The 22,915-nt window shown below is 31.8% G+C and overlaps 1 protein-coding gene and 1 long non-coding RNA gene across 7 annotated transcripts in view; one reads left to right on the top strand and one right to left on the bottom strand.

The window, feature by feature from the left end:
- The window catches only part of LOC107471453 (calcium-transporting ATPase 8, plasma membrane-type), a 101,400-nt gene that overhangs the window by 10,045 nt on the left and 68,440 nt on the right, over nucleotides 1–22,915 (top strand). For 2 of the 5 annotated variants that reach the window (XM_052255900.1, XM_052255903.1), the window contains 16 exons: nucleotides 938–980; nucleotides 1,061–1,144; nucleotides 1,437–1,574; nucleotides 1,682–1,747; nucleotides 4,469–4,567; nucleotides 6,046–6,156; nucleotides 6,596–6,766; nucleotides 8,575–8,634; nucleotides 8,907–9,071; nucleotides 9,172–9,288; nucleotides 9,877–9,975; nucleotides 10,581–10,718; nucleotides 10,816–10,916; nucleotides 12,209–12,254; nucleotides 12,457–12,588; nucleotides 14,291–14,398. In XM_052255900.1, the coding sequence (XP_052111860.1) occupies nucleotides 938–980; nucleotides 1,061–1,144; nucleotides 1,437–1,574; nucleotides 1,682–1,747; nucleotides 4,469–4,567; nucleotides 6,046–6,156; nucleotides 6,596–6,766; nucleotides 8,575–8,634; nucleotides 8,907–9,071; nucleotides 9,172–9,288; nucleotides 9,877–9,975; nucleotides 10,581–10,718; nucleotides 10,816–10,916; nucleotides 12,209–12,254; nucleotides 12,457–12,588; nucleotides 14,291–14,398 (1,678 nt within the window). Of the gene's footprint in view, nucleotides 1–937; nucleotides 981–1,060; nucleotides 1,145–1,436; nucleotides 1,575–1,681; nucleotides 1,748–4,468; nucleotides 4,568–6,045; nucleotides 6,157–6,595; nucleotides 6,767–8,574; nucleotides 8,635–8,906; nucleotides 9,072–9,171; nucleotides 9,289–9,876; nucleotides 9,976–10,580; nucleotides 10,719–10,815; nucleotides 10,917–12,208; nucleotides 12,255–12,456; nucleotides 12,589–14,290; nucleotides 14,399–14,493; nucleotides 14,586–15,343; nucleotides 15,683–22,915 lie in introns of those variants that run through there. The other 3 variants (XM_052255901.1, XR_008004601.1, XM_052255902.1) reach the window with 3 other exon arrangements.
- LOC107471456 (uncharacterized) lies at nucleotides 18,900–19,584 on the bottom strand. Of its 2 annotated transcripts, none has more exons than XR_008004602.1 (3): nucleotides 19,516–19,584; nucleotides 19,366–19,440; nucleotides 18,900–18,936 (listed from the first exon to the last, which is right to left on the bottom strand). It is a non-coding gene; the product is annotated as an uncharacterized LOC107471456 (long non-coding RNA). The 2 variants fall into 2 exon arrangements; XR_001588605.3 differs by lacking the exon at nucleotides 18,900–18,936 and adding an exon at nucleotides 19,233–19,292.

The following is a 22,915-nucleotide window of genomic DNA, read 5'->3' as shown; positions in this document are numbered from 1 at the left end:
TGAAGAGTACTTCTAGAAAGGTATTCATATTAGAATCCGGAGTGATCTCTTGGGCATAAAAGAAACAAGATACTGTGACTCAATCATCTGCTGAAATTGAGTATGTTGCCATAGCAAATGCTCGAAGTCAAGCAATATGGTTAAGGAAAATATTTGAAGACATGCAAGATCCAACAACTATGTTGTGCGATTGTAAATCAATAATAGCAATGGCAAACAATCCAGTTCATCAGAAGAAAACACATAACTATCAAGTATCATTTCATACTAGAAGCTATATCAAACAAGAATTAAGTATTGCAACACAAATGAGTAATTAGCTGATATTTTCACCAAGACACTACCCAAATTTGTAGAAATCTCTAGATTTCTAATGAGTTTGTTTGGAAAAAATAAATATCTAGATATTACTATAGAGAAGTCTAGAAACTAAATAAATAAATCAAGAACTAGAAATATCTAAGATATTATTTAGGAAAAATTATCTGGAAATTAATAGAACAAATGTTAGATTAGAAAAATCTAGTTAAATGAGTCATCCCATAACTCATTTGTTCAGGTTACAACAATACAAATCACTCTTGGGTCATTAAAGCATTTGCATCTCCTTGTCAATAATAGACTATATTTAATTTCTCTAATCCATTCATCAAACTATCATTACTTTTATTCTCCATCCTTGATAAATAATTCAAGTCTATAACACATTAAACCAATTTCAAACTATTTTATAAAACTAACGAGTGCCTTGATTGATAGCCTTACTAAGAGATTGTGCATGCCTCATCTTATGAGTTAGGCTCACTTAGTTTTAAGAACTGTGCATTTGGATCTATAATGTATTGTGTTTTTATTTGTATGTGCTTTTGGATCTATAGCTCTTCATGTTTCTCTCATTTGATTTCATTTATTCACTTATTTCTTAACTTTATTTTAGGTTAGCCTTCTCATTAAGGAAACTGATGGCATCTAAGATTTTGGTATGTTAGTCTTTGGGCTTCAACTGGATTTTTCCCTTTCCATTTGTGAAAATATATTAATCTAGAACATTTGCTTGTAGGTGAGGAAGCTTTTTGCTTGCGAGATGATGGGCTCTGCCACAGTTATTTGTAGTGACAAGACTGGTACATTGACTATGAATCAGGCATGTCATGCAATCTTTGAACCTTTGAATTGAGTTCTCTCTCTCTCTCTCACACACACAAATATGTTGGAGAGCACTTCCTGAAATGTTTTTCAATTTTAATGGTTGAGTATGTAGGTGCATATATGATGCCGTCTAATCTGTTTTTATTAAGGATCTCTTGTTCTACACGTTCTTTAAGAATCCTTATATTCATGTTAATAATTTTTTTCTTGTTATCTAAAAAAAAAGTAAAAATTAAATATGAAAATCTTTATAAAAAAAATTATTCTATTACCTAACTTTTTAATAGATGATTGTGGTTGAGGCATATGCTGGTGGTAGAAAAATTGATCCTCCTAGCAACGGGTTAAGAATCTCTCCCAAGCTCCAATCGTTGCTCATTGAAGGTGTTGCACAAAACACTAATGGCAATGTTTACTTACCTGAGGTATGCTTGAATTATTTATTTAACATTTTGTTCTGCCCCCTTGCATATGGGTAAAAGTAGATGGGGTTTAACGTAAAATTCATTTTGAATAATTTTATCCTTAATAGGGTTGCACTGGTATTGAGATTTCTGGATCACCAACAGAAAAGGCAATTTTACATTGGGGAGTACAGGTCTATTCTTATTTCCTAAAGTTCATCTTTACGTTGAATGTTTATTTTTTGTTGGGGAATTTCTTTGGTGAAGAGTAAAGTTGGGTGAAGAGTAAAGTTCATCTTCACCATCGTATTACCCTTTTTGTTGGAAACTGATGTGCTTGCAAATACTCGTAAATGTTACTCAAGTAAGTAGGTATGGAAGGTTTAAGAACGTATGAGAATATTGCCGTAGGTATATTTATTTAGGAAACGAGTTCTTTATAAATGTTGAAATATGAGAAGAGATATTATTGCTAGATAATAGTAGTTAAGCAGGTACTCTACGTTTATTACTCTCCTCTCTTTATATGTTTGTTCATCTCTCTTGTAACACACAACAATTCACACGAATCAGTTATAATCTTTTTTTCTTTCGCTAATTATTCTATTATTTCCATTAAGTTACCATAAATCTTAACCATAACTTATAGGTTTATATATAGAATAAAGATGAGGTTGAGAAATAACTCCGGCAATAACTTGCAACTAATAGGGTACAGCTATATCAATATTATTTTCTTTGTTTCATGCAATCTTTCAACCTAGAGCATATAACAACAATAATACTCCAAGATTATGAAAAAAATATGTTAAGTATAATGTTCTCATGGATATTTCATAAAGGCATCTGCTAGTTAATAATTCAAATTAGTAGATTATTAAAAAACAATTTATTAGAAACCATGGGATTATCTATGGGTTTAAACTCCAACTTCTTCATGAATATAACACTCGCATCTGTTGATAATGATTGAGATGAGAAACTTGCCTATCTTCATTACCTATAATGATTGCATAGCCTAAATAAGCCAACAAGCACATTTATTAGGAGCGATATGATGGTTAGATGGTCATCCTACAAGCTTGAATAATACTGCTAAACTTTCCCACAAAGCAAATTATTTAAGTCCATTATAATAAGTATGTTGTATTGTGCTAAGTAATCAAAACTTCCCTTAAGCAAAAATTCCATGTTATGAAGCCAAGCACAGAATGGCATTGAGCACACCATCAAGCATAGCATATAAAGAAGTTACTTAGCGTACAAGCAAGCAATTTCGTTTTGGTATTAAAACTGATTTAACAGATTCAGTTAGTTCCATAACATGCAAGCTGTATTGGTCTTATAACTAACTCTTAGCATATATGCTGCATATGTAACACTGAGAAGTAACAATTGAGGTTTCACAACTTACAATCAATATTCATCACAGATTTCATCTCTTGCTTTCTCTCCTCTCCTTCTACTTCTTCCTTTCTTACATCAAGAACTTACTCTTCTTCAAACTCAAATACCATGTAAACCTCGTATAGTTCATGTAAAATGCATGTATAATATCAAGGCCATGATGGAAGGCAACAATAGAAAGACAATGAAAAATTGAAACTTTTGGCCTTAGGGAGAAAGTATTAGAATATATAGTTATTAAGACTACAAATTTGTGTATATTCTTTAGCAACCAAACGAGTCTTAAGATAATCAATTTGACCATGGGGTCAAATGTTAATAGCATATTCCCAAGAAGTCCAATAGTTGAAAAATGGTTTATTTCCATCCTGGATGATCAAGTGCCCCATGAACGTTTCTAGACGTGAAAATGGATGATAGTGGTAGTTCAAAATAGGTGTCAAGAAGTTTTTACTTTGTAGTAAAGCTATTTGGAGGAGAAGGACATGCATGATTCTCTTAGATTTCCTTGATAGTGAAAGACAATATTTTGAGTGATACCCTAATTTGAGTGGTAATTTCCATCCCAAGGGAAAAAAGAAAAGTGCTTTAGTTTCCCAAGTTCTTGTATTTCAAATTCAGTTGCTAGTGTCTCCTTTAGCAGTTGTTTCTCAATTGAGCTATCAACTGATGCAGTAATTAATGTCATCAACATACACAAAAGTATAATAAGTTTTCTTCCAAGTCTATGTTTGAATACGAATGTATGGAACTTGTTTTGTTTTGACACATGAAAATGTGAGTTCCAGTTGTGGCTTAACTATAGACAAACTTGAGCATGTTAAATTATGTATTCACACTATATAATGTTTTTCACACTAGATTTAATTTTTTGGTTGTGTTTTCGATAGTTTAAGAAAATAGGAAAAAACTTAGCCGTTAATAAGCAGCATCTATCACTTATAGATGTTCAGTTTTGTATTTACATAGGAGAATTGATTAGTTTCTAGTTGAAAGGCCTTAGGAATGAATAGAACAGGTGATTTTATTGATGTTAAATTTGGATGATGATTAGAATGCCTTCACGGTTTGGGAATACCCTAATCAACAGGTATTTGAACACAGTAGCAATGCAATATTTAATTAGTAGGTTCTACGGTAAATATTGAGAAAGCGACAAACGCCAAGAGGTTATCTCAGAGTTGGAATTTCAGCCTAGGAGAAAAGCTTGGTCTTTCTAGCCTATGATGAAGTATAGCAAAATAAAGGCAGTATCGAAGTTGCCATGATGCCTTAAGGAAGGTTTAAAAGAACTTTAGATGAAGCATATGAAAGTAATTTACATTTGTTTTTTTCTTTTAATTTATTTAGAACTCAATAAACTAGCAATTTGTATGTGCATTCTTGCACACACCCAAAAAAAAGGTTCATGCAAGGCAATTAATCCAATAACTTATATTTTAAAAGTTGCCAGAGAATCATTATATAAATTTTTATTAATGCTCTTATTTCTTAAACGCAAATGTTAGATTGGGATGGATTTCGAGGCTGCCAGATCAGAGTCTTCAATTATTCACATGTTTCCTTTCAATGCAGAGAAAAAACGTGGCGGAGTTGCAATACAGAAGGTATGTTCTCATTGATATTTTAATTCCGTTATATAGATATTTTGTTGTTAAATGGCAATGCATTATTATATAATTCATTCCTATACTGTGTATATATGGATTTGAGATTGTAATTAACTACTACTATTTTAACATCTCTTAGTATGTATTGTCCATATTGTTTTACTCCCAGCAGAACTTAAACGTAACTCCATAACATATTAATAACTGGAAACTCAACATTAAATTAATCATCTTTTTCTCCATTTTATGTCACGTTATAAGAGTTATTTTTCTTTGTACTTCTTAGGACTTGTTTGGGCACCATTCTCGAAAAAGATATTTTTTTTAAATGATATTTTTTTTAAGATCTTTTACAAAAGTAAAAGTGATTTTATATATGGATATCTTATGTAAAAAGATCTTTTTATTTATCAATTATATTTAGGTAAAATAAGATAAAAGTATTTTTTTTTCATTTATTATGTAAAAAACATATTCTTTTTAAGGAAAAAAGATTTTTTAAGAAAAGATGTAAATTATAGCTTTTCAAAAAAGATGTTTTTTTTTTAATTTTTCTAGTGCTTTTACTTTTACTATTAAAAATTTACGAAACACACTAAAATAAAAAAATATCTTTTTTTTATCGATTTAATGGCGCCCAAACAAGCACTTAGTCTTTAATTTGCGAAAGTATATGGCTTTTGAGTCTATTTAGGTAACAATCTTCTCTTCTCTTTTATGAAGTGTTTGAGACATGAACCAATTATCAGAAAGAAATCTTATGAAATGATCTATCATGCACGCTGATTAATATGTTAATGGGTATCATTATGCTAGTATCATGTAATGATGTATTTTCACTTATGATATATAATGAGTATAATTAGATTTAGCCAAATGAATAAAAAAAGAATTAGATAATAGATACTAAAAAAATAATAGTATAAATAGAGATAAGTATTGATGTAATGAGTATAATTGGGTTGGGTTTAATTATTAGAGATAGAATTAGATAATAGATATTAGGTTTAATTATTTTTTCAGTTTTTATGGTCTTACCAAATTTATAAATTAAGTTCCTATATTTTAAAAACTTTCAACTGAGTCCCTATACGTTTTTAATTTTGTAATTAGGTACTTTTCATGTAAAACACATTAGAGTTAAAGGAATCTCCAAATTAAAAGTACTCACAATTAAGGACCTAATTAGATCTTTAGCCACATATTTTTGAGAAGGAATATTCTGTTAGCTTAACATTTTTTACATTAAAAGGATCTGATTACAAAATTAAAAACAGTGTAGGGATCCAATTGAAAGTTTTAAAAGTATAGAGACTTAATTACAAATTTGGTAAAATTATAGGGACTAGCAAAGTAATTAAACCTAGATATTATCAAAAATAGTATAAAGAAAAAAAGTATTGTAATACTAAGGGTGAATATGTGATTTGTAGAATGTCTCAAGACATCTCTACTAATCTTATTCTTATTTATAGGCTGACCATGAAATCCACATACATTGGAAAGGTGCTGCTGAGATAATTCTTGCTCGTTGTACATGGTACTTGGATACAAATGACCATTTGATGGAGATGAGTGGAGAGAAGGTATGCTAAAGTTGTTACATATAAGATCATTGGTATAAAAGGTATGATATTATAATACCATTAAATCATAGTGTATATGTTTTATATACATTGCTAGGGATTGGGAAACTTGCAATGAATGTTATACAAGCAATAGGAAAGTAATTCTATGTAGCTATGTATTCAAGGTTAAAAATTTGAGAGAGAAAAAATTGACGAGTTATTCATATAAGAAAGGAGTTGAATGTTTATTTATCTATCTCGACACTCTTTTTCAGTAGAAATAATCTTAGCCAAATGTATAATCTTCTCCCATATCCAATGGATATAATTCAGCAAATTGATTTCTGAAGCAAAACAGACAATAGTGTGGATTATTCGAATAACTCAACCATTAACAACTCATTTGATTAATATAGAGAAAGTCACCATAGTGATTTCTTTTTTATCTGTTTTGCAGATGGCATTTTTCAATCAAATTATTGAAGACATGGCTGCTAAAAGTCTTCGTTGTGTTGCTATTGCATATCGACCATGGAAAAAGGAGGACATTCCAGTCAATGAAGAACAATGGGCTCACTCGTCTATACTAGAAGATGATCTTATTTTGCTTGCTATTGTTGGTTTGAAGGTATGTATATGCTCCAATCACTTATATGCCATTGTAATGTTCGTTCAATTGTTTATCTTTAAATATTATTTTCTCATGGTTTTGCTTCTATTTAATTTCAAATTGTACCTTCAAAAATTTTAGAAATTTGATTCTATTTAATCTATGATTGATTTAACTAAATTAGGATAATTATATTCTATCTCTGTGTTAATGATAATAATAATTAAAATTAAATTTTTTATGAATTGATCCTAATTATTATATTTCTTATACTTTACAACTAATTATAATTAATTTTACGGACATATAAGTGAAAATATAGGATAATACGTACGCTAATTGAGATTTAAAAATCCTAGTTGATTTGTATGTAATTGTTTTAATGATTTAAGAGATATGAGATAATCGGTTTAAGTTATTAGGTTTACAAAATTGCTATGTGCACGTCAAAATCAGCCACCATGTAGTTGTGTATAAATACATGTTTAGTTTAACTAATTTTTAATGTGTATTTTGTATTTCAATGTGTATTTTACACTGGTGGCTAATTTTGAGATACCTCGTATAGTTGTTAATTTTTAAATTATTATCTAAATCTGATAGGAAAGTTAGTATCACGAATAATTTAAGTTGCTTTAGAGCAGTCCCCATTAACTATAAAGTCGTACAAATACGACGACTTAAGCATAATTTCTGAAGGCATAATTTCTGAAATTGCTCGAAATTACTACAAAAAGCCCTTGTACATAAGAGCATTGGCAACCTTATTTTTTACTCCAGAATTATGTTTAACAACAAATTTAAATTGTTGAAGAAATTCAAGCAATTTAGCATATATATCTAGGATTATTTGACTTCTTTTAATGATCAAAATAAACTCATGCTGAAGCAAATAATATTGCCAAAATCCTAACAAGTGCATAAAACTCCTCATCATAAAGTAGAATATAAGTAGAATACTTTTGTTAATTTCACTGAGATTTTCACTAAAAAAGCAACTTGATGACTATCTTAGCTCAGAACATTGTCATTTTGCCACTACCTACTCCTGAGGAATCACAAGAGACTTCAAAAATTTTAGAGGAAAAGAAAGTTTCAAAACCGGTGCTTCGGATATTCGATTTTTAATCTTTTCAAAAGCTTTAGCAACAGGAGAAAGGAGAAAGAGGAGACACGATAGAAATAAAGCCTTTAATGAATGTCCGATAAAAAAAAGTTGAATCCTTGAAGATGTATTAAGAGACATGGTCTCAAAAGATAAGCGAGTTTAATGTTCTGAAATTAAATTCTAAAGTATACAACCCTAGCTTATATAAAACCTTCAAATTATAAGCCCTTCTTAGACTTTCTGATGTGGGAGTTCTAGGTTATATAGTTTTAGGTTTAAAAAACATAAATTATGTTGGATGTTGGACTCCTAAATAAAATGTATAAGTAATAGGAAATACACATAAAACTTAAGAAACTATACATGTAATGCATCATATAGTTAGTACTTAGGAAGCTATCGGGAATAGTTATTTCATCTATAAAAAATGTTAGGGGGCCAACATTTTTTATTAATATTAGTCAATACTTTGGGCTAATACTTTATTTTTATATTAATAGAGTATAGAGTTTAGAATTTACTAATTTACTCTTTAATGTTTAGAGTTTGTCAAATATTGACGAAAAATGATAAATTTTGTTGGTCATCTATTTAGCCTATTTGACAAATAGCTCGTACAAACGTTATGTGTACAGACTTAACAGAATTTAACCAATCAATTATTGTAGTTTGATAGCATTTGTTTCAATCCTTAATCATATTTGTGTTTGAAATGCAGGATCCTTGTCGACCTGGAATAAAAACTACAGTGCAGCTTTGCCAAAAAGCTGGGGTTAAGGTATTGCATACCTTTCAATTTGGAACATGTTTGGTGTATGTTAAGATACTAAATTTTATTTAACCTTTCCATTCAGTTATTAAATGTTTAGTTATCATTTTCTAGTTAAAATGATGTTATAAGGCAAAAAATCCGCACATGGTGACAAGAAGTTGAGCTTGTCCTATGGACTTCTTTTTTGTTTCCAATGTAATCCTTTTTGTTTTCTCTCCCCTTCATATTCTTTTTTGGTTTATCTTTTATTTATTCACTTATTTTAAAATTAATTGTAGGTGATAATGTTCACTGGTGACAACATCAATACTGCCAAAGCAATTGCTTTGGAATGTGGAATACTATCTTCCTTTGATAATGCTATAGAACCATGTGTCATTGAGGGAAGAGAATTCCGTGCCTTAACAGATGAACAAAGAGAAGAGATAGCTGAAAAAATAGTTGTAATGATTTAGCTATGACAAACCTTGTTCTTTTTCTTTTCATAGCGATGTATTTCTCTTGGGTAATGACTTTTCGTGGTAATATGATATGCTGCACTAGGTTATGGGACGGTCAAGTCCTAATGACAAGTTATTACTTGCGGAAGCGCTCAGAAAGAGGGGACATATTATCGCTGTAATTGGGGATGGAACAAATGATGCTCCGGCACTATATGAGGTGTGAATGGTATAGCATGTTTCTTTGTGTTTGCACTTGTATTTGTAGTTAAATCAGACTTGTCCTTTCTCTTTCATGAGTCATAGTCTGCTTAACATGATAAAGATAAGAAGCTAGATTCAGAATAATAGTAATGCTAAGATAAAGAGTAAATACCCCTTCCGGCCACTTACCATTTGCTCGAAGGACAAAGTGTCCCTCCACAATTCGAAAATCCTTAATCAGTTCCTAACCATCCAAGTAATTAGTCTAAGCGGCCCCTGTTATTGGTCTAAGTGACCCCTAACACATCAGCAGGTCACGCTTTATAGGGCTGCTTAAATTTAGAGATGCTTCACTACCACTTTATTTTGTATTTTGTGCTTTGAGTTTATGTTAGAATAATAGAGCTTGTGATTATGTTTTAGTCTTCTAGTGAATGAAATCTCTTCTTCCTGTACCTCTATGTTAATCAAAGAGAGAAAATTCTGTTGGGTGATCTCTTTGTGTGTAAGCTACTAGCATGATAACTTATAGATATTTAATTTGAAGATATCAAACTAGTCTTTATCTTGTATTTGTTTTATTTATATACCATGTGGAACATAGGCCGATGTAGGTCTTGCCATGGGTATACAGGGCTCACAAATTGCAATAGAAAGCTCTGATATCATACTTATGGATGACAACTTCCCTTCAATTTTGAAGGTTAGGCATGCTTGCTTATTTATCTAACTTTTTATTTCACAGAATTTTGTTTTCAATGAATTACACATATTTATCATTTACTTCTTGAAAGGCTATTTGTGGAATTAGTAGATGTGAATGTAGGTAATATTTTTCAATAAACAATTGATTAAATCCCTATAATGGTCCCTCAGATTCATAGCTTTCGCCAATTTGGTCTTTGAGATCCCATTTGTACTATTATGGTTCTTGAGATTGAGCTTTGGGCACTGTAGTGGTCCCTCGACTCCTTTCCAACATTGACTCAGTGATGAGCTGGCACTGTCAGTGCCGGAAAAGAGTCGAGGAACCATTATGGTGCTCAGGAGCTCAATCTCAGGTATCACAATAGTGCAATTGAGATCTCAGGAACCAAATTAGTGAAAGTCGTAAATTTGAAGAACCACTACAGGAATTTAGTCCAAACCGATTAGTTGGAGGTTTATATTAAACACTAGTATAAGGAAGGAGCATTGTAGAGTTTTCAATTATTTACGTAAGCTAACAAAGAATTGATCTTTAGAGCATAACTGATAAACAAATTTTGCAAAACTGATAAAAAATTTTGAATTGTTTTTATTATGTAGGTTGTGAAATGGGGTCGATGTATATATGCTAACCTACGGAAATTTATCCAATTTAATCTTACAATAAGTGTGACAGCTCTTCTTATAAATGTTGTTGCTACACTCTCTTCTGGTGATATCCCACTAAATGCTGTGCAGGTTTGCTGCAGTCTTACTATGACTTTTTCTTTTTTTGGGTTGGACTATCAATTTATTATGCCAATATCTTTATACATCTTGTTGCTTCTCTCTAAAGCTTCTGTGGGTAAATCTTATCATGGATACTCTAGGAGCACTAGCATTGGCAACTGAACAACCAACAAATCTCCTGATGAATCTACCTCCAGTAGGCCGAAGGTTAGAAATTTCATTTTTTCTGATTCTGTCTTTTTTCTTATGACAATGACATCTGTGGTATTCTAGTTGTTGATATTATATATTATAGTTCCTTCATGCATCAATTAGGATCAGTTAAGGTCCATTAGAATCAATTAGGAATAATTAGTTTCTTCCTTATTAGACATTGTAATGACGAAGAATGATTATATATACACAGATAGATACAGAGAGATATATAGTGACTGATTTAATGATTGATTTTTGGTTAAATTTTTACTTCAATAATGTATATAAAAAACGCAAACTAAGACTCAAGCATTCACATACAGACATACTGATCACTTCTTGTACATAAGAACCTAGGGTTCTTAGTCATCTACTATCAAAATCATTGGCAGCTGTATCAATTGGATATCAAGAATGCCTTTCTTCATGGAGACCTTGATGAGAAAGTATACATGGAGCAATCACCTATTCACCTGGGTTTGTTGCTCATAAGGAGTCAGGATTGGTTTGCAAGTTGAAACGCTCTCTTTCTGAGCTAAAATAATCCCATGAGCGGTTAAACAAAGTCAGCTGTGTTGTTCGAGGATTGGGTATGAAAGGAGTGAATATGATCACTCCATGTTTTATCAACACAACTTATATGGGCAATGCATATATTTGGTTGTTTATGTAGATGATATAGTCATAACTGGTAATAATCATGAAAGCATAACTCAGTTGAAGAAACATCTATTTCATCACTTTCAGACTAAGGATTTTGGAAAATTCAAATACTTCTTTGGTATTAAGGTGGCTCAACCTAAAAGTGGGTACGATGAATCGCAAACCTATTAACAGCTCAATGGATCCTAGTAGAAAATTATTGCCTGATCAAGGAGAATATTATATTGATAAGGGGTATTACTCTAAAAATAATAATCTATTTGCAACTCCCTCCTAAGAAAGCAGTTTTAAGACATGGAACTAATGGCTTTATTTGATGTATATAATTGCTCATTTTTACTTCTCTAAAGTGCATAAGATAGTAATGTACAAAAATGAAGATGTAAGCAACATTTGATGATTTAGTTGTTCTTATACACAATTGAGGTTATAGATCTAATGATTCTGAACTCCTTACATTTGTACTTGTCTATCTTGTAAACTTTAAGGCAGCTAAATCATCATCTGTGTTTGCATTTACCTTTTTCATTATGGAGAATGGGCTGATTTCGTTTGGGGCTATAAGAAAAGAAGTATAACATATAATATCTGTGTGCTTGGATGGTCAACATGGAACTGATAATAACTTGTATCCTTTTCAGAGAACCGCTAATCTCAAATACAATGTGGAGGAACATATTGATACAGGTAAATTTTATTTTGCATTTTGATAGCTGTCATGACATTTTATGCTAGTAGGATTATTTAGCCATTTATTTACCTATAGCCAATCAACTTAAGGAAATTTGAAACCATAATCTCTTGTTTATCTGTTACATGTTACTTGCAATTCTTCTATACTATTTTATATTTTCTTATTTAATTGATAATTATGAGTATGGCTCTTCAGGTAGTATATCAGGTGTCTGTCTTGCTCGCTCTAAACTTTCAAGGTAGCATTCCGGGTTTCACACATGATGCAACTGATCATGGGATTAAACTGAAGAAAACATTGATCTTCGATGCATTTGTACTATGTCAGGTAAAGTACTCGTCTTCAGTAATCTATCTATTTATGATATATTACAAAAGATATCAAAGTCCTCCTATAATGAGCTAATGACACCTAAAATTGCTATAACTTTTATATGTCAACACTAATATATTCTCTAACAACATAGAGAATAACACCTATCTAAGTAATCACATTTATAATAACGTAGAAAATAAGATTTATATAACCAAACCTTGCATATATATCATAATTTTTCACATCAATTTCTCGAATCTTATACTAAGTACTGCCTTAAAAGATTTCATTATCATAATTCATTAGATTTATGCATCAAAAGGTTCTAAGTGTTCATTTTGTTAAATCTAATATGAAGAAGATATTGTAAAGGATGTTAATTTATATATCTAATATTCTAATATTCTAGGCCTTATTTTTGCTTTTGCTTCATGTACTTTGATCTCTAATCAATTCTCTTTATTCTTGTATAGCAACTAATCATAATTCAAATGGCTGGCATGTCATACTCATACTAAAGTTTATATAATGACAAAGAAATTTGAAACTAGTTCCCATTGCTATTGAGTACTCATCAATCTGAAAGGCCTATTGGCCAGAGTATAGGGCTGTCAAAATGGGTCAAACTCATTGGGTCAGTCCGTTTACCCGTTTAAACGGATGAATTTTTGTCTCTAGAATTAGGTCTATCTATATGTCGGGTTAAATAGGCCAGCTCACAGGCTAAACGGACTGCCATTTAATTTTTTTGCATTTCTAAAAAAAAAGCACTTTTTTTGTTAATATTCCCCATGATCTGACCCGAAAATCTGACTCACCAACTAAAAAATTGTTCATTTAAGGTTTTTGACAAAAAAGTGGCCTCTTTTGCTAAAAGTATTTTTCAAAAAATAAAAATAAAAGTAAATAGGCGGCCCTATTTAGCCTGTCGAGCTGGCCATAAACTGTCCAGGCTGAAAAATTATGGCCTATGAACAAAGCATGCTTAAACGGGCTAACCCGTATAACCCGTAGGCTTACGCGTGTCGGGCTTAAATGGGCCAGCCCTACATAGTATGCTCAATTTCTATAGAAAGTGGAAACAACACCTTAAAAGCTAATGAGAAAGAACCACACTCTTTAAATACAACATTAAACATCCTATAATACTCTCTGTGCGATTTTAGACACCCCATATTATCCACGTCCCTAACACATGACCATTAGCCTGGTAGTACTTGCATTGTCTGGTTGATTTTTCCCCAGAGTTGCGCTGTTGAGATGTCAACAGGGGTTACAGGCGTAGGCAGTGATCCGGCTATCTTTGACATGGTGCTGATCAATCGGACTCTCGTTGCTTGAATTATGGTTCGATTAGTGAGAAGAGGCCTGGATTTATCAATTTTGGCTCCTTATGATAGATCCTGGTATCCTGCTTTGCATATGTGCATTATAGTTTAAGTGATCCTCATCTAAATTTAACTCATATAACAAAATAGAAATCTAATATTTAATCAATTATGCAATTAGAGGAACAAAGCATAAAATTAGTGAAATTGAACGATAAATACAGAAGAATTGACATAATGCAACTAAGCAGGCACATAAATATCATGAATAATTCTGCTCCTTAGCTTCTAGCAAGGAGTTAGCACTTAATCATCATGATCACATTCTACCAGATTTCTTGCTACTCCGTCTTTAATTCTTAAGAATTCTATTTTCAAAAGCGCAGATCTTCAATGAATTTAATGCAAGGAAGCTAGATGAATTCAACATATTTAAAGGAGTCACGAGAAACTACCTCTTTATGGGAATAATAGGCTTGACAGTTGTGCTTCAGGTTAGCGCTCTTTGAACTTTTCTCTATATTTTGGCTTCTTTTTTGAGAACATTTTAAGAAAACAATAAAATCGCTATTTTTTTTTGTTCTTCCAGTTTATCATCGTTGAATTCCTCGGAAAATTCACTTCCACAGTCAGGCTTAATTGGAAGCAGTGGTTCATCTGTGTCATTGTCGGCTTTATTAGGTAAGAAAATCATTGGCATTTGAACGCTAAGATAATCTTTGAATGCTTATCGAATTTCAATAACATTCGTTTTTTTTCTTCTTCATTTTTAGTATTTTCTATTTTTAAAATTTTGTTAAAAAAATAAAAAACAATAAAATTATATTTTCTATTTTTTATCTCTCTTTTTTTTCACAAAACTTTGGGAAAAAAACCACTGAAAATAAAAATAAAAAACGAAAACACAAACTAAAGGTATCTTTATATTTTTATTTGTATTTTCAAAAATATTAATCTAATAGATGCCGTCAACATTAAATGGTAGCTGGAATATGAATGAAATTTCCAATTCAATTAAGTGGTAAGATTAATGATACTAATAATCTATAGAATACTATTCACTAATGTAAGTATTATTACATTAGGTATATATATATAACGATATTACATCACGGGTAAATATTATTATTTTTTGTCAGTATTTAGCCAGCAATAATTTGCACTTATATTTATAGACATTTTGCACACAATAAATATATAGTTTGTAGTTATATTTATCAAAATTTTATACGCATAAATCAATACAATTTGTACTTACATTTTTTCAGAATTTACACACATGAATTAATAAAATTTATATTTATTAAAGACAATTTAATATTTGTGCTGTCCAAATAATAACAAAAAATACTAAAGATGGCTATTCTCCAAAAATTTCTCATATACATATATAGTTCAAATCATAGGAATATATAATAGATTTTTCTCCACGTTTTCAGTTGGCCTCTTGGTTGTTTTGGGAAGTTGATACCAGTGCCACACACTCCAATCAATAATAAATTTAGAAGAATTCTTCATGGAAGAACTCAAATGCAAAGTGGTCAGAGTACAACAAGAGAAAGTCCTTCGTACTCCAAACTAGTTATATGTTGCTATTTGATTGTAAACTTATTTTCAAGATTTCAACGTCGAAGAACATCAACGCACCAGGTTCTATACTGTAGTGCAGTCACATGTTTTGTTTATTATCAAGATTTTTAAATCAACCGTTAATAGAGTCCGATACTCTCCTTTTTTTTTATATATGACGATATACTATATGATATTTATCTTTCTTTGTTTCAACCAACAATATTTGCGTCTCTGCATATGCCCCCACGTTTATGTGGCGAAGTACTTTTTCATTTGTTCAGTAATTTACATTTAGTGATATTGCTGTAATTCTTCATTCATCTTGATAAAAATATTATAATTTTCTTGCATTGATAATATAAACTATCACAATTTTGCTAGGTAGACAATAGAGATCGTGAACAATTAACTATATCCCAGACTTATTAAATATGAATAAACCTAATTAATTCAAAATTTGTTGTTTTCATTATTTGCAAATAATTATTAGAAAAGTTAAAAAAAATTATTCGAATGAAAACACCAAAATATAATATAAAATAATATATTTAAATATACCTAGTAAGATGTTGTGTCAAATTTAAACTTATTTGGAGTCGTTTTTAACAATTTGTATAGTAATAAGAGTTGTATGCAACATTATTTATAAATAGATCAAATAGTATAGTAGTAAATCTTATATAATATATATAAATAAGTCAAATAATGTGAGATTTGAATATTTGTAATTGAAACTTCTTATAATTATAATTATTATGACACTTTATTTGTATATATTTATTGTATTTAATTAGTTATTTATGTTTTAGTTGAATAATAATAGATAAGAATTTAAATTTTTTTTTCTAAAGATGATTGGCTGATTCTTATACATTACTATGCATTTAGAAGTGTTGATATGGTATCATTAAAAAAGTATTGTATAAAAAATTACTTTTGTAGATTATAAATAGATGAAGAAACAAATTAGATAGTCAATTGGTTATAATATAAAAGGTTGAGGTATTCAATTCAACATATATAACACTCGGCAAACATCTCATTCAATTCAACGCTACCTTTTCAATGACAAATTTACAAACATCAATATGAAAGACAGACAAGGGTTAAATAGCTAGTTACTCTTAACTTTAGCCTCTTAAATATGTGTAAATAAAAGAAATTAATTCATAAAAAAGGAGAGTGTACATTCTATGTGAGTTTAGAGGGATTACTTTGATGAGTACATATAGTTTTTTTTGTAAGTTTAGCGACTCACAAAAATACAATTACAAATTCAGTGAAAAAAAAGGAGCAAAAATCTGAAGGATTGCCATATTTCAACAGTGTGTTATTTTATTTGGCATATAAGTAAATAAGCGTACTAACAAATTTAGCAAACGAAAACTTACATATGGATGCGAACTTAATTTTTTTCTATCTATGAAGTGAATGAAACTCGGGTAGGCTTCCACCCTGAATTCCTTTTTCGTTTTCGGGGATATGAATTCCCCCCTTGGGTGATCCGAAAGTGCCATGCTCTGCAAGAATGGCGTTTTGGGTGATCCAAAAGTGCCATGCTCTGCGAGAATTGCGAAACAACAAATGAAATACTGAAAATACACAACTTACATCCAATCGAACCTAAAAAATACACCCAAATCAATACAGAAAATACACCCAAAGTTCGTAGAAGTAACCCTTACCACAATATCGGGGGGGAGATAGTATATTTGTTCCTGAAACCTCTTTTCATTTTTCTGGTTGAGGATGAGGTAGATGACAGATACAATCTAGAAATATATGCCGAAATCAATTTTATATTAATAAATATTGCAGTTGACTTTGGTGTAAAAACATTAATGTTATTTTAATATTACCTGAGATTCTATATCATTTTTTGCCTGGAGGGATGCAAGGTGCATTCTCATCAAAATGTATTCTCCTTGGCCAATCAGAGTGCACATCTCCTCATACTCGTTAGTATTGCCATCTGCGTCTTCCTTCAGTCTCGTCCCCCAGATGTAGCACTTTTGTTTTATATCATCTGGAATTTGATTTATTCCCCCAAGAGTTTCAAACTTTGCAGAACTTTCTCCCCCAGTCTCCCTCTGAATTTGTGGACTTTCGTTTTTTCCCTTCGCCGCACTGCTTGCTAATTTTTGGACCAAATTGTCTAATTGTTCTAGCAAATTTGCAGTTTCTGGAGATTTTTTCCTTTCTGTCTCATGCGTTGACGCCCCCTCCTGACTTGAATCAGTCAATCCAAGGCTGAATGATGGCATCCCTGGATCTGTTTTAGGAACATAGGTTGCTGGCCGTGCCATCATCAACAGGGCAGCAATGTCTTCTGCAGCTGGATGACTGCGTCATGATGTATAAGAATAAGAGTAAGAATAAGAATATACGGATGATAAGCAAAGATTGATTTTAGTCTAATGAACTTACATTTTTGTTGGAGCTGGGGGAAGCTTGGGTGTTGTTTCTTGAAGTTGTTTGGGGGGTTCAGGAGTGCTGCACAGTTACACAAAATTAATCATGGCGTAAAAAAAATTGATCAGGAACAATATACACCCAAACTGTTAGCAAATATACACCCAAACTCTAAACAAATATACATCCAATACTATTTCTTACGTTTCTGTAGTCCCTTCAATCCGTAGCATAGGGGTTGGTTCAAAATCTGTCTCAGTGGTTGTTTGGGATGCCGGCACAAAAACCTGGATCGGGACTCTAAACAAGAAAAATGAAAGGTTAACAACGTATTTGAAAATAATAAGGTTATAAGGTTGAAATATTCTTGGAAAACTCACACTGCAAGCGCTTCCGACGGTGTTTGTTCCCTCACAACCATCATATTCGAATCAGTCGGACTCAACCTAAAATACACCCAAAGAAGGTCAAAAAATACACCCGAACAATTAAAAAAGAAGACAGGCTTTGTTTTTTGAGAACTTACATACTTGCAGTTTTTGCTTTTTTTTGCTGCCTTTTTTTTGTTGAATAAAATAATAAAGGGCTTTTTTATCTAAAAAAATATATATAGAATTAGAAGTATAAGGTAATAGAAGAACAAAAGTAACAGTTATTTGAAAGAGAAATTACATGCTCTGTGACGGCTAGTTTACACTACTCTGTTCTGTGCGTCCTTGAGAGGAAGGATCATCACTTCCCAAGTTCACAGCCGGTAGTCTAAACAGATTTCATATTATTCAGACAAAATAAGATACAGGTATAAAATACACCCAAATGAATGCACAAGATACAACCAACCGAATGGACAATATACACCCAACAAAACAAACGAAATATCCCAACTTAGTAAACAACATACACCCAACTTGATTCACAAAATACACCCAAATGGTTCCACAAAATACATCCAAATCATGATAACAAGATTTTATTAAATAATAAAGCTTCTTACGTTTCAGAGGACACATTGCGACCTTCTGTCGATCGCAGGTCAGCTTGGTTCTCCCTGCGAAACAAGATACAATTATTACCAAACAAAACACACCAAAATCTCAAATACACAACCCAGCAAGACATACCCCTCTGCAGCAGATTTATCAACGTTTTCCCTTAGCCATTCATCGAGTTCGTCACTTGATATTTCATATCTCTCACTACATTCATAAAATAAGATGTTAACAAAAATAATTACGATGAACTTAGTAAACAACATACACCCAACTTGATCCACAAAATACACCCAAATGGTTCCACAAAATACATCCAAATCATGATAACAAGATTTTATTAAATAATAAAGCTTCTTATGTTTCAGAGGACACATAGCGACCTTCTGTCGATCGCAGGTCAGCTTGGTTCTCCCTGCTAAACAAGATACAATTATTAGCAAACAAAACACACCAAAATCTCAAATATACAGCCCAGCAAGACATACCCCTCTGCAGCAGATTTATCAACGTTTTCCCTTAGCCATTCATCGAGTTCGTCACTTGATATTTCATATCTCTCACTACATTCATAAAATAAGATGTTAACAAAAATAATTACGATGATAGACCGTAATATAGCTTACGAGGTACTGTACCCGTCAAAGTATTGATCTTCTTCAGGAGGTGAATCCTCCACAACAACTTTTTTCTTTTTTTGTTGTGTTCTGGGTGAAAAAAAAGAGTACCAATCAGAAATAAAAAATTAATTTTATCACAGAATATTATCCAAAGAAGTGCTTACTTTTTTGGTGTTGTTTTTGTTTTTTTCTTTTTCTTCTCCTTCTCCGCAAGTGATGATTCTTCGCTCCTATAAGTTAATAATAGACACTTCAGTTAATACACGAAATCTTTATAATGAAGCCAAAAGAGCTGTTATTGGTCTAAGTGACCCCTAACACATCAGCAGGTCACGCTTTATAGGGCTGCTTAAATTTAGAGATGCTTCACTACCACTTTATTTTGTATTTTGTGCTTTGAGTTTATGTTAGAATAATAGAGCTTGTGATTATGTTTTAGTCTTCTAGTGAATGAAATCTCTTCTTCTTGTACCTCTATGTTAATCAGAGAGAGAAAATTCTGTTGGGTGATCTCTTTGTGTGTAAGCTACTAGCATGATAATTTATAGATATTTAATTTGAAGATATCAAACTAGTCTTTATCTTGTATTTGTTTTATTTATATACCATGTGGAACATAGGCCGATGTAGGTCTTGCAATGGGTATACAAGGCTCACAAATTGCAAAAGAAAGCTCTGATATCATACTTATGGATGACAACTTCACTTCAATTTTGAAGGTGAGGCATGCTTGCTTATTATCTAACTTTTTATTTCACAGAATTTTGTTTTCAATGAATTACACATATTTATCATTTACTTCTTGAAAGGCTATTTGTGGAATTAGTAGATGTGAATGTAGGTAATATTTTTCAATAGAAAACGATTGATTAAATCCCTATAATGGTCTCTCAGATTCATAGCTTTCGCCAATTTGATCCTTGAGATCTCATTTGCACTGTTATGGTTCTCAAGATTGAGCTTTGGGCACTGTAGTGGTCCCTCGACTCCTTTCCAGCATTGACTCAGTGATGAGCTGGCACTGTCAGTGCCGGAAAAGAGTCGAGGAACCATTATGATTCTCAGGAGCTCAATCTCTGGTATCACAATAGTGCAATTGAGATCTCAGGAACCAAATTAGTGAAAGTCGTAAATTTGAGGAACCACTATAGGGATTTAGTCCAAACCGATTAGTTGGAGGTTTATATTAAACACTAGTATAAGGAAGGAGCATTGTATAGTTTTCAATTATTTACGTAAGCTAACAAAGAATTGATCTTTAGAGCATAACTGATAAACAAATTTTGAATTGTTTTTATTATGTAGGTTGTGAAATGGGGTCGATGTATATATGCTAACCTACGGAAATTTATCCAATTTAATCTTACAATAAGTGTGGCAGCTCTTCTTATAAATGTTGTTGCTACACTCTCTTCTAGTGATATCCCACTAAATGCTGTGCAGGTTTGCTGCAGTCTTACTATGACTTTTTCTTTTTTTGGGTTGGACTATCAATTTATTATGCCAATATCTTTATACATCTTGTTGCTTCTCTCTAAAGCTTCTATCGGTAAATCTTATCATGGATACTCTAGGAGCGCTAGCATTGGCAACTGAACAACCAACGAATCTCTTGATGAATCTACCTCCAGTAGGCCGAAGGTTAGAAATTTCATTTTTCTGATTCTGTCTTTTTTCTTATGACAATGACATCTGTGGTATTCTAGTTGTTGATGTTACATATTATAGTTCCTTCACGCATCAATTAGGAATAATTAGTTTCTTCCTTATTAGACATTGTAATGATGAAGAATGATTATATATACACAGATAGATACGGAGAGATATATAGTGACTGATTTAATGATTGATTTTTGGTTAAATTTTTACTTCAATAATGTATATAAAAAACAAAAACTAAGACTCGAGCATTCACATACAGACATACTGATTGCTTCTTGTACATAAGAGCCTAGGGTTCTTAGTCATCTACTATCAAAATCATTGGCTGCTGTATCAATTGGATATCAAGAATGCCTTTCTTCATGGAAACCGTGATGAGAAAGTATACATGGAGCAATCACCTGGGTTTGTTGCTCATAAGGAGTCAGGATTGGTTTGCAAGTTGAAATGCTCTCTTTCTGAGCTAAAATAATCCCTTGAGTGGTTAAACAAAGTCAGCTTTGTTGTTCGAGGATTGGGTATGAAAGGAGAGAATATGATCACTCCATGTTTTATCAACACAACTTATATGGGCAATGCATATATTTGGTTGTTTATGTAGATGATATAGTCATAACTGGTAATAATCATGAAAGCATAACTCAGTTGAAGAAACATCTATTTCATCACTTTCAGACTAAGGATTTTGGAAAATTCAAATACTTCCTTGGTATTAAGGTGGCTCAAAGTAAGCATTGTTCACAAGATGCTTAATCTTTGTGATGCTTAGTAGATCTCTCATTAATTGCTTTTAGTATAACAGTTTTAACCCGTGAAAGTAGAAATAGCCAAATCTTCCATGCCGCATCCATGAATTATCTTTTTATGCCTTTAAGGCAGTTTTCATGATATAATTCCATTTGAATAAAAAACTTATGTTTTTCATCTTTACTATTACTAAAAGCCTTTGAGTTTTCTTTTCACTTATGGTGCATGAGTCTTCTTCAAAGTATAATAATACTTTTGTTAAGAACTCAGGAGACATTTTTATTTTGTTTCTTGTCAATTGAGAAGCCAAAATAAAAGTGTATGGGAGCAGAGTTGCAGTGACGTCTTGTTGGATAGTATAAGTATGAGACAATTTTATTTTGTCTCTTAGAGAATAATACTAGAATCAAAACAGAGAAGGAAGAGTGACAGCCATATATCCTGGTTCAGCCACCATGTGCAATATGACCTACATCCAGTCTCTCCCACAACAATGGAGGAATTTTCACTATCTTTCAATGATTACAAACACCAATTTTCTTATGATTCAACTCAATCCTATCTGGGACAAACTCAGCTTCTACCCAAGCTAGATTTGACTAGGTTCACTCCTTAGATTTTCAACCGCTAAGTGCTCACCCAACTTAGTAAGGGAATCCTCTCAGGATCATGAAGACAAAAACAGAAAAAAGTACAAAGGATTTCTGAAATAAATATTTGGCTTTTCTCCAAGTCTAACTCTCTTTGCCTTTTCTCTCAATGGCTTTTTCTTAATTTCTCATATTAATGTCTTTTTCTATTGAAACAAAGAAAGATAAAATAGAAAAACTGAATATTCAATAAAGAAACATGAAGGAGAAGAAGGTATAGCTTTGTAAGCTATGGAAACCCAAACTTTGTGCTCTCACTCCTTGAATCAACCTTTGGCCATTTACCCATTTAATAGAGGAGTAAAGTTTTCAGAACTTGAAACTTGGCTTCAGCAACTTTGATTTCGTTCTCTCCCAAT

This window comes from Arachis duranensis, chromosome 10 (assembly GCF_000817695.3).
Source record: "Arachis duranensis cultivar V14167 chromosome 10, aradu.V14167.gnm2.J7QH, whole genome shotgun sequence".
Lineage (NCBI taxonomy): Eukaryota > Viridiplantae > Streptophyta > Magnoliopsida > Fabales > Fabaceae > Arachis > Arachis duranensis.
The sequence above is the reverse complement of the archived record's forward strand: the minus strand, read 5'-3'. Positions and strand labels throughout refer to the sequence as shown.